The sequence below is a fragment of the Silene latifolia genome, chromosome 2, assembly GCF_048544455.1.
Source record: "Silene latifolia isolate original U9 population chromosome 2, ASM4854445v1, whole genome shotgun sequence".
Classification (NCBI taxonomy): Eukaryota; Viridiplantae; Streptophyta; class Magnoliopsida; order Caryophyllales; family Caryophyllaceae; genus Silene; species Silene latifolia.
In genome coordinates, this window is record NC_133527.1 from 76,768,440 (window position 1) to 76,780,614 (window position 12,175).

The following is a 12,175-nucleotide window of genomic DNA, read 5'->3' on the forward strand; positions in this document are numbered from 1 at the left end:
TCTAAATTAATGAAAGCAATAAAAAGCAATGTAAGGTAAAACAAGCAACAAAGGAAAGGATGTAAGCAAATGGTAAAGGACACTAGGATGTCATGGGTCCATAGGGGAATCATGATGAGATTACATAAACAAGTTTCATAGATGGAAGCAATTTACTGTTGTAATGGAATTGAGTTAGTTATATCTTACAATTCCTAGGAAGTTTTGGGTCTCGGAGCCGAGTCGGTCAAGACTTTACAACACCTACAAGTCGAATTAATTCTTCCTATTCAACTATATGCATGGTCTAACAAGCCTTGAGTTGGTTTATGTCTTACAAGTCTTGTTGAAAGGATAAGAGAATGATGCTAGGTTGTCAATCAAGCATTTTATCAAGCATAACATGTGCATAAGTTAAAACTACAACAAGAAAGCATTCATATGAACTTATTAAGTAAAGATCTACGCCATGATTAACTCCCCTAATCCCCCACTAACCCTAGCTAAGGAAACTACTCACTCATTATCATGGAAAACATGTTAACAATAGTGTCAATCATCTTAACAAGTATAAACATGATGGAAGAGTAAAGCAATAATCAATAATTAAGTAAAGAGTAAAGAAATTATACCAATCTTAAGATGAGAAAATGGAAAGGAAATAATAATAGAAGAGAACTTGATTGATTAATGAAGAGTTCAATTCTCCAATACAAACCCAAATTATCTTCAATTACCCAATTAGATCTAAGAATTCTTGAACAATAATTAAGGAAAGATTAAAGTGTAATTTGTGGAATGATTAAAGGCTAATATTTTCTAATATACTCCTAATCTAACCTAAGGGAACTTAATCTTTTAATTATTACAAATGAAGTATATATAGTGGTTACAACATTAGGTTAAGCAAGGGTAGATTAGGAAATAACATGATTATGTCTCGAAAAATCCTTTGCACGTCTCAAAAGGATCCGTGGGAGGCAGTCTTGGCATCAACTCGAGCGAGTTGAGCTCGACTCGAGCGGGTTGAAGGCCAACTCGAACGGGTTACCTACAACTCGAGCGGGTTGAGGAGCAGCTTTTTTCCCTTTGCTTCTTTGCTTATGATGCTTCCATATAATCCTTATTCCTGTAATACCCCGTAATTTAATAATAATTAATGAGAATAGTTTATGTAATTTAAATAATTAATTAATGAGATTTCTAATAGTAGTTGCGAGAAAGACGTTAATTAAATAATAAATAAATAAGCAAGTCGGGAATTGGGTTTAGCTAGTAATAATCCTTGGGCCGTGTGTTGTGAATAATGGGCTGATTATATTAGGCCTAGCAAGAGTAGTAGTCGGGATTTAAAGCGGAATTTAATAATATAATAATAATTGGTAATTCTTAATAATAATTAGAAAAGGCAAAAGTTTCCTAATTGGTCGCATATACTCCCTAAACCTAGTCTATAAATACTTAATAAATCTGAAAAGCAATTCATAAAAGAAGAGGAGACACGTAGAAGGAATTAAGACGGAATTTACATCGCTAATTAACTCGAGGTAAGACGGTCTTATGTATATACTTTGCCATATTATAACTCGTAAACTAGACGACCTTATGACGAACTAAGACCATAACCATGACCGAGGGATATCAGGGTGTGACCGGAACTATGTATGACCACTAGGGACCGCCGGGAAGGGGGTGTTTGAAGGGGTTGTTGTGGGGTGGTTGTGATGAACTGAAATTGGATTTTTGAACCCATATTGACTCGTTTTGACTTGGGTTCGGTTTGCAATGGCACCTGGGTGTAGGTCGAATATGGTGGGTGGATAAGGGTGGTCTTGGGTGGTGTTTTGCGCGGTGGCTGCCGGAAAACACGCGACAGGGCATGGTATTGCTAAACACGTTTGAACCGTTTTAGACACGATTGCTTTGACTTGTTGGACTCGAACTAGGATTGGCTGGGTTCATTGTCATTAGTCGGTCCTAGTGGTTGTGTTAGGGTGGTCGGAGGTGGTGGTTTGTGTGGATGGTTGATGGGTGTCGCGAAAACAGGGGCAGTTTGGTTGTTGTAGTCGTTGGTGGTGCCGTGAGGTCCTGGCCATGGGTGGTGGTGACCCAGGTTGGTTGAGCCGTACCTGGGCTTCTCCAGGAGGGACTCGTGGTGGTCACGAGCTGCCATGGTGGTGAGTTGTTTGCGTTGTTTGTCGGTGTCGGGTTTAAGGAGGGAGTATAGGGCGTGGTTGTGTGGGTTGTAGGGGGCGGTATGTTTGGTGTTTAGGGACTGGTTGTGTGCGTCATGATGCAAGCTAGAGGTGGCGGGCCTGGGTGTTGTTGTTGGTGGTTGGTAGTGTCGGGAAAACACGGGTGAAGGAAGGGTGTTGAACGTGGTTTTGAGGTGTGGTACGGGGTTGTGTTTGTGGGTGTGTACACGGGTTCTATTGTTGGTTGATTTCATTATTTAAGACGGGTTTTACGTAATAATTTATACGAGCACATAAATAACATAATTAATTTATAATTAATTAATTAATTAATAAGTAAAATACAAAATTAGTTTAATTGTTTATAATTTATATAAATAGAATTAGTAGTGATTGTGAATAATATATCTTATTAGGTGACGGAATTGTTGAGACGGTTTGAAGTGGAATATTTCTAAATATCTTATTGGATTGCTATTTGGGAGTATTTTGCCGAAAAGGTAGGATAACGATTCTACTGGACCCATTAATTGTGTATCTTCTCATTTAGTTGGATGTTGTGTTAATTGAATTGAACTGTTTGGATAATTGGATTATACATATCTTGTATATTGTGATTGGAAGAGGTTTTATTGGATGTTCTTGAGACGGTGTGGTAGGTAGCCATTATTGTTGCTACAGTTGGTTTGATAATGAGTTTGATATCAGGTTTAGCCTGGCTGAGGTAGACATCATGGTAAGGGCCTTCGGGTGATGTTATATAAACTTACTGGCTGAGGTAGACATCATGGTAAGAGCCTTCGGGTGATGTATTATAAACTTACTGGTAGACACCGTTTAATACCTTCGTGGTGGTGTATTGGGAGAAAAAGTTGATTTGGCGTTGGTGTTCGAATCTTTATACTATTTATATTATCTGTCTTGAGATTGTTATCCTACTCAACCTCGTGGTTGACAGTGTATTCGTGAACACCTGTGATGAACCATAATGGGGAGCAGTTGTGGTACTAAAGATTAGGCCGACTTGGGAGCATTGGGATGTGAGCTCGACTTGGACCGTAGTTGTTGGCTAGATCACTTAGTTGACTTATACAACTTTATTTTTTTTGTAATTTCCGCTGCGTAGTATATTGTAATGTTAAGGTTTAAATTTAACCGGTTGGCAATGTAATATAACCATTATTTCAGTTAAAGTTATTAAAGTACTTTGGTTTGTTTTAATTTGTATCATTTACCTCGGGCAACCGAGATGGTAACAGTCCTATTTATTGAGAATGTCTTGCTAAAGGCTCCTAAATAAATTGGGGTGTTACAAAGTGGTATCAGAGCAAAACGATGCTCAAGCCTAACCAATGAACCTAATAATGAATATAGGATGTGTCTAATAAAATGAACCCGGGTAGAAACTGTTACGTGCCCCTTTAGGCTTAGGATGAGAAGGTACCCTCACTCCGAACCCCGGCCCTTCCAGTTTTGAACCGGTTACCTCGAGAGATAACTAAGAGCGGGGAACACTAAAATAAATATTGAGTATCTCTTAGGATTCATTGTTGACTTGAAGGTGTATTGTTTTTATGGATAAATAATGATGTGATGTTGAATTTTTTTGATCATGAGCATGAAAGTAATTGTCGAATTGGTATTGATTATGTGGTTGGATGTTGTGTGATAGTAGTATCATGTCTAATGATATGCGGTTGTGTGAATCCCAAAGCCATGTTATTTAAAATATATTATGAAATGATTAAGCTTATGATATGAATGCTTTAGAGTATATACTAGTCGTGTGTGAAAGTTTATTGACCAAGTTGTGTTGATATAGAAGTAGGAGGGTGTTAATAAGGGCTTGTGACCTAGTAAAAAGGAACCTAGAGCTGAACTTTATTTCGTCAAATTTTACCCCTATTTTATTTAGTTTCCATTTCACCTCCGTTTATCATACAAGGTTGATATTTTTATGAGTAATAACCTAGTGAGTTAGCTTAGCAATGCCGTTGGTCTCATGTTTAAAAGTTTTATGGGTTGGGAGAAATAAATAATTTAGTGGACAGTGGCCTGAAAGTTCCTGTACAGTGAAGTTTTCGACAAACGAGTTTGTAAAATTTCTCATTTAATTTGTACTTAATATTTTTACCTAATTCTAACTCCACTATTTAAAGGACTCAAATATGTTTTCAAATTGATAAGCCACGTTGTAAGGTGAATTTTTGACAATTAATAGTGATTTTTACAAGTTGACCTAAAAGTTTTAGCTTTTGCTGATCGGTTTTATTTCGACCCACTGAATTGTAAAAATCTTTATAAATTTATTATTCGAGATTTAGACTTGATTCTTTTTCTCATGCTTTAAAAACTCTTTATATTTTCTGGAAAGTATAAAAACTCAATGTAAAATGTAACGGTTGTTTAATGGTGATCTTTGAAAGTTACAGCTTGACTTTGATTTCTGAAAACGCGAGTTTTACCAAAAGTTTAATATAAATGTTTTATCAGTTATTAACCTATGATAATGGGAGGTGAGAGTAATGATAGGAGGACCTATGCAGAGGGTAATAAAGGATAGAATTGATCAGACCTTATCTTTATAAGTATAGAATATTTAAAATGTTAAGCCATCTTTACTCCGGTAGAAACGTATGTTGTCTTGTTTTACTTTTATAGAACCATGCCTCCAAAGAGATCTACACCTACACCCTCTACCATGTCCCAAGAGGAGATTGACCGTTTGATATCTATGAATGAGGCTTTGACTGCGGCTCTGAAGGCTAAAGGGTCGATTCGGGATCCAAAGAAAGATGAGTGCTAATATTGCAAGACATAACCCGACGAAGTATGACGGATTAGGTGAACCATCTTTACTAGGAGATTGGCATAGGGAGTTCGATAACCTTTTTGAGTTGTTGGGTTGTCCTGCGGAACTACAAGTAGATCAAGCTGCTTACTATTTGAGGGGAAAAGCGGGTTTGTGGTGGAATCGTAGTAAGGAGGTCTTAAGGGAAGCTTGGAGGGAGAGTGATGAACCTTTTATTACTTGGAAAGGTTTTAAGGAGACCATGAGAGCTGTATTTGTGCCGGAACATATTAAGAGTAAGATGAGAGCTGAATTTGATTCTTTTAGGATGACTGATGAGATGGCAGTAGAGACTTATTATAACAGGTTTATGGAATTATCAGAATATGTAGCTGACTTGAATTTTAGTGATGAGATGTTGGCACTCGGATTTGAAAAGGGATTAACAACTACTATTAAGAAGAGACTTGCAGCTGGTCAGCCAAGTACCATGGATGATGTTTATCAACGAGCTGGGCACGCAGAGAGGATTGCCGATATGTTAAAGGAAGAGAAGAGGGAGAAGGAGGAAAAGAAGGGGAAGGGAGAGAAGAGGAAGGTAGAAATTACAACTGAGAGTGCAGGAGGCAGTAAGAAACAGAGTGTGGGTCAAACTCAATCATATTTTTCGAGTGAAGGGTTGTCTAGTGGAGCTAGTAATGTGAATTGTTTCAGGTGTGGGAAGCCGGGACATAGGAGGTTTGAGTGTAGAGTAAATTTGGAGAGTCAAGGGAGTGGTGTTGGAAATGGGAATCAGAATGGGGGTTACTATACTCCTATGTCAGGTTACGAGAGTAATCAGAAGACCGGGGGTCGGAGCAATCAGGTGAATTTTAATAATAGCTACAATCAGAGCTACAATAATAGGCAAGGCAAAGGAGTTGATCAGAGTAATGGTGGAAAGACATTTGGAACAGCTAGCACCGTACAAGGGAGTGGGGAGAAGAGTAACTAGGGTTTATTAGGAGGAGTGGAGTCTTATCATATATAAGTATTTAAGTTGTTAGTTGTTTTAATAAGGTAGTAATAGTTCCGAAACTTCGGGACGAAGTTTATTTTTAGGGGGGTAGAATGTGACACCTCATGTTTTAAGTTTATTTTGTGATACATTTTCATGTTTTGAATTAGTTTGTGATACATTTTGATAAGTATGATATGGTTTTATAATGATTAAGTAAGTTAATTATGTTGCAATGATCATAAGTTGGAATGAGGCTCAGTTGTGTGAATGTTTATAAATGTTGTTTTTAGTAGTTATGGGCGAACTTCGGGACGAAGTTCATTTTAAGTGGGGAAGATTGTAATACCCCGTAATTTAATAATAATTAATGAGAATAGTTTATGTAATTTAAATAATTAATTAATGAGATTTCTAATAGTAGTTGCGAGAAAGACGTTAATTAAATAATAAATAAATAAGCAAGTCGGGAATTGGGTTTAGCTAGTAATAAGCCTTGGGCCATGTGTTGTGAATAATGGGCAGATTATATTAGGCCTAGCAAGAGTAGTAGTCGGGATTTAAAGCGGAATTTAATAATATAATAATAATTGATAATTCTTAATAATAATTAGAAAAGGCAAAAGTTTCCTAATTGGTCGCATATACTCCCTAAACCTAGTCTATAAATAATTAATAAATCTGAAAAGCAATTCATAAAAGAAGAGGAGACACGTAGAAGGAATTAAGACGGAATTTACATCGCTAATTAACTCGAGGTAAGACGGTCTTATGTATATACTTTGCCATATTATAACTCGTAAACTAGACGACCATATGACGAACTAAGACCATAACCATGACCGAGGGATATCAGGGTGTGACCGGAACTATGAATGACCACTAGGGACCGCCGGGAAGGGGGTGTTTGAAGGGGTTGTTGTGGGGTGGTTGTGATGAACTGAAATTGGATTTTTGAACCCATATTGACTCGTTTTGACTTGGGTTCGGTTTGCGTTGGCACCTGGGTGTGGGTTGAATATGGTGGGTGGATAAGGGTGGTCTTGGGTGGTGTTTTGCGCGGTGGCTGCCGGAAAACACGCGACAGGGCATGGTATTGCTAAACACGTTTGAACCGTTTTAGACACGATTGCTTTGACTTGTTGGACTCGAACGAGGATTGGCTGGGTTCATTGTCATTAGTCGGTCCTAGTGGTTGTGTTAAGGTGGTCGGAGGTGGTGGTTTGTGTGGATGGTTGATGGGTGTCGCGAAAACAGGGGCAGTTTGGTTGTTGTAGTCGTTGGTGGTGCCGTGAGTTGCTGGCCATGGGTGGTGGTGACCCAGGTTGGTTGAGCCGTACCTGGGCTTCTCCAGGAGGGACTCGTGGTGGTCACGAGCTGCCATGGTGGTGAGTTGTTTTCGTTGTTTGTCGGTGTCGGGTTTAAGGAGGGAGTATAGGGCGTGGTTGTGTGGGTTGTAGGGGGCGGTATGTTTGGTGTTTAGGGACTGGTTGTGTGCGTCATGATGCAAGCTAGAGGTGGCGGGCCTGGGTGTTGTTGTTGGTGGTTGGTAGTGTCGGGTAAACACGGGTGAAGGAAGGGTGTTGAACGTGGTTTTGAGGTGTGGTACGGGGTTGTGTTTGTGGGTGTGTACACGGGTTCTATTGTTGGTTGGTTTCATTATTTAAGACGGGTTTTACGTAATAATTTATACGAGCACATAAATAACATAATTAATTTATAATTAATTAATTAATTAATAAGTAAAATACAAAATTAGTTTAATTGTTTATAATTTATATAATTAGAATTAGTAGTGATTGTGAATAATGATATCTTATTAGGTGACGGAATTGTTGAGACGGTTTGAAGTGGAATATTTCTAAATATCTTATTGGATTGCTATTTGGGAGTATTTTGCCGAAAAGGTAGGATAACGATTCTACTGGACCCATTAATTGTGTATCTTCTCATTTAATTGGATGTTGTGTTAATTGAATTGAACTGTTTGGATAATTGGATTATATATATCTTGTATATTGTGATTGGAAGGGGTTTTATTGGATGTTCTTGAGACGGTGTGGTAGGTAGCCATTATTGTTGCTACAGTTGGTTTGATAATGAGTTTGATATCAGGTTTAGCCTGGCTGAGGTAGACATCATGGTAAGGGCCTTCGGGTGATGTTATATAAACTTACTGGCTGAGGTAGACATCATGGTAAGAGCCTTCGGGTGATGTATTATAAACTTACTGGCAGACACCGTTTAATACCTTCGTGGTGGTGTATTGGGAGAAAAAGTTGATTTGGCGTTGGTGTTTGAATCTTTATACTATTTATATTATCTGTCTTGAGATTGTTATCCTACTCAACCTCGTGGTTGACAGTGTATTCGTGAACACCTGTGATGAACCATAATGGGGAGCAGATTTGACAGGTACTAAAGATTAGCTGACTTGGGAGCATTGGGATGTGAGCTCGACTTGGAACGTAGTTGTTGGCTAGATCACTTAGTTGACTTATACAACTTTATTTTTTTTGTAATTTCCGCTGCGTAGTATATTGTAATGTTAAGGTTTAAATTTAACCGGTTGGCAATGTAATATAACCATTATTTCAATTAAAGTTATTAAAGTACTTTGGTTTGTTTTAATTTGTATCATTTACCTCGGGCTACCGAGATGGTAACAGTCCTATTTATTGAGAATGTCTTGCTAAAGGATCCTAAATAAATGGGGGTGTTACAATTCCTATCATTCTTGGTCATCATTCTTGCCTCCTCTTAATACTAGTTCATCCAAGATCATCAAAAAGCGTCCGAATATGTGCAAGAGATGGGAATCCCGCCTCATTATCTTCTTTCCTACAAGATATATGAAATGCACTAGGAAATCAAATAGGAAGCAATTGACGGATAAAATGTCTATAGAATGCTATATTAGTATGCAAAAATAGGTTGATTAGGGGACTAAGTGTACGTAATCATGAGCCACATCACCCCTCTATGAGAAAGCCCATATTTAATAGACTCAATCGTCGGGCAAGGAGCATACAGGCTAGAAACCTTAGAGGGACAAATGATCCCAAGGTCCTGGAATTTAACTCATTTGAAACTATTTCATATATAAATACTCAGAATAAACGAAGTTATACCCTATCTTGACAAGGTAAAAATTCAATTCTACTTATACTAATTTAATATATTTAAATCCTGCATGTTCTGCCTGTCAAAAGTGTTTGCCTCATGTGTCCAAACTGCAAAATTTATGTGTATCCCGCATGCAAAATTTATATGTGTTACCCTGCTCAGATATGTCCTAATATAATATTTGAATCCTGAAAAATTATGCATGATTTATTATTTTGTTTTTGCAAAAAATTATCATTTCATTCGTTTAAGAAAGAAATTACAAGTGGTTTTTTTGCAAAGACTATCCACTAGAGATTTGGGGACCATAGACTATGTACAATACAATGGTAATGCTTATGATTATACCACATAAGCATTCTAGTAGAAATAAGAAATTTAATTCTACAAACCACCTTAGCAACAACAGTCTTCCTTCCCTGAAACAGACGAGAATTTCTTTCAATCCAAATCTGATGCACAACAGCTGCTAAAGATGTACCAAACCATGCCACCTTCCAATCATGTTTGCTTCCTGAGCCTGCCAGTTTCAGCTCCTCTAGCAAACTTGCACCAGCTCGGAGGAGACTCATCCAATTGAGTATCTGTTCCCAGACTGCACTAGAGAAAGGACAAGTGAAGAACAAATTATTGTGGTCCTCTAAAGCTGCCTCACACAGTGAACATCTATTTACCACATGAAACCCTCGGTGCTGTAAATTATCCACAGTTGCCAGCTGCTTCTGAACAGCAAGAGAACAAACAATTCTGTGACTAGGGACAATTCGAGGATGAACTAAACCTTTAGTTCAACAGCCAGCCAGAATAGCACCTCTGAGATAACCATAGGCTGCTTTAACACTGAACTTACCATTAGAATACATACTATTTAGCAGAACCTTAGCATTAGGGATATTGCCAGCAAGAACAATTAGCCTATCTCTTACATTCAGACTACCCTTGAGACTAGAAGATAAGCTATCATGGGACTACACTGACCAAACATTCTGATGCTGCAAGACATAAGAGTGATGCCAGGTTTCCCAACTCCCCACATTAGCATAAGATAAGAGATGAATCCATCTACACAGCAGAGCAGCATTCCAATTAGAAAGATCCTTAATGTTGTAACCTCCTGCATCCCAAGGCAAGCAGATATCTTGCCATTTCTTAAACACCATTCTCTTTCCTTCAAAAGGAATGCCCCAGAAAAAATCTTTACAAAGTTTTTTTATATTTTTGAGAACCTCTTGAGGCAAGAGAATACAAGAGCGCCAAAAGGTTCCAAGACCAAGAACCACAGATGTAAGCAATTGAACCCTCTCAGCATAGGTAAGGAGGTGAGTGGACCAGTGCTGAATGACATGCTTAATCTTCAGAAGTAGAGAATCAAACATGGTCACAGAAAGCGTGGAAGGAGATAAAGGGACTCCTAGGTATCTGAAGGGAAACTGGCCATCAGAAAACCCAAGCATGATTTATTATTACATGAATAAATCTTCAGGATTGAGGGCTACCCTATTATATCCCATTACTTTGCTTTTTAGTTTTCAGTACTCTTTATTTTTGTTGCACACTGTCGTGCCCAAACGAATGTTGGTAACCCACACCAGATACGGAAAATACGGGATCAATCAGGCATGAAATAATTGTCTGGCCCAGCTATTTGTTGCATACCTCTACAACAGCTGGACGCAGCACTGTGACGGATAAGAAGGTGAAAGATCCTGACGACACGTCCAAATGTCCTCCAGACAGGTCGAATACCAAGCCCTCCATCCAGGTAGGGGACATAAGCCCTCCAGTCAAGCGAGATCCCACCCACTTCAATCATGACAGGAAGAAAAACTGCACATGATTGAAGATTATACATCGAATTAAGACATATGATAGGTTAACAGGTTGAAGAATTATATGACATGTTAACAGGTTGAAAAATATTTCTAATAGGTTAACAGGTTGATGAAAAACTAGTTTAGATCCCGCGCAATAAATGCGCGGTATTTATAGATTTTTGTATTACTTAAATTAACACCTCATTAATTTTTCAAGAAAACTTAGTCAAATTGAATTGTAAAATAATAGTGGTATCTCATTAATTGCTCATTTTTCTCGATATTGTATTTTTTTTTCGAGAAAAGAAATTAAATCTAAAAATTAATTCAAGAGAATTAAGTAATTTGCCGAAATGTATTTTTTTTAAAAAGGTATTTTTTATAGCACAATGTTAATGATTCCAATTTATAAATTCTCTCAATTTTTTTGGTTATGAAAGAAATCAAAATGATTTATAGTTTTGTTTATACATAGTATGAATAATGTAAGTTAAGTCATTCTCAAATAAAAATATCAATAAAAGATTTAATAGTTTATAGTTTTATATTATTTATATTTTAATTAAAATATTATAGTTTAGTGTTTAGTGAAAATTATATAATTTGATGGAAAAAAGTAATTTTAATGAAAAGAATTATATATTGAAATACATTATAATTATTAATTTCCATATTTAGTGAATAGAATTAAATTATCAATAGTTTTCATATTTAAAAAGATGCCTTTTAGAGGGAAAATTTGTGAGTTTACCTATTCTTTTAGTAGATAGGGGATTTATCAGGTTAACAGGCTAAGAACCAGCAACGTCAGAAAACAACAATCCAAAAATATATAAGAGCAAGCCAGAAAAGCAAACTTGCTATCATTAATAAGCCTTCACCCCTGGGGCAAAGGCAGCAAAATGTTTAACTTGTCAGGGAGGATCTCCCTGACAAGGGGAATCAGAACACCAAATTGTTTGTCGAGGGACATCCCCCCTTGATGGGCCAAAAACCAAAAAAATATCACTACAACAAATCATCACTTGCGCCACGTGAATTTGTAATTAGTGGCAAAAATTTACTTGGCCACGGGAAAAACATTTAAGATAAAACTACTGGAAATGTTATGCCACGGGAAAAAAACAACTGTGGCTAATATTCACTTGCGCCACGCATTATGGCCACGTCCGTGGCAAATTGTGTTTTTGGCCACGAATTAAGCCACGCCCGTGGCAAAAAACATATTTAGCCACGAGTAAGACTTGCCATGGCAAAAAATTATCTTAGCCAT

At 37.4% G+C, this 12,175-nt stretch overlaps 1 protein-coding gene across 1 annotated transcript; it reads right to left on the bottom strand.

Annotated features, from left to right (window-relative positions):
• Positions 1 to 8,733: 8,733 nt before the first annotated feature.
• Positions 8,734 to 10,542, bottom strand: LOC141640987 (uncharacterized). The gene is made up of 4 exons (XM_074449665.1): positions 10,067 to 10,542; positions 9,939 to 10,021; positions 9,437 to 9,869; positions 8,734 to 8,803 (listed from the first exon to the last, which is right to left on the bottom strand). The coding sequence occupies exons 1-4, from the start codon at positions 10,540 to 10,542 to the stop codon at positions 8,734 to 8,736; spliced, it is 1,062 nt and encodes a 353-aa protein (XP_074305766.1).
• Positions 10,543 to 12,175: the final 1,633 nt, after the last annotated feature.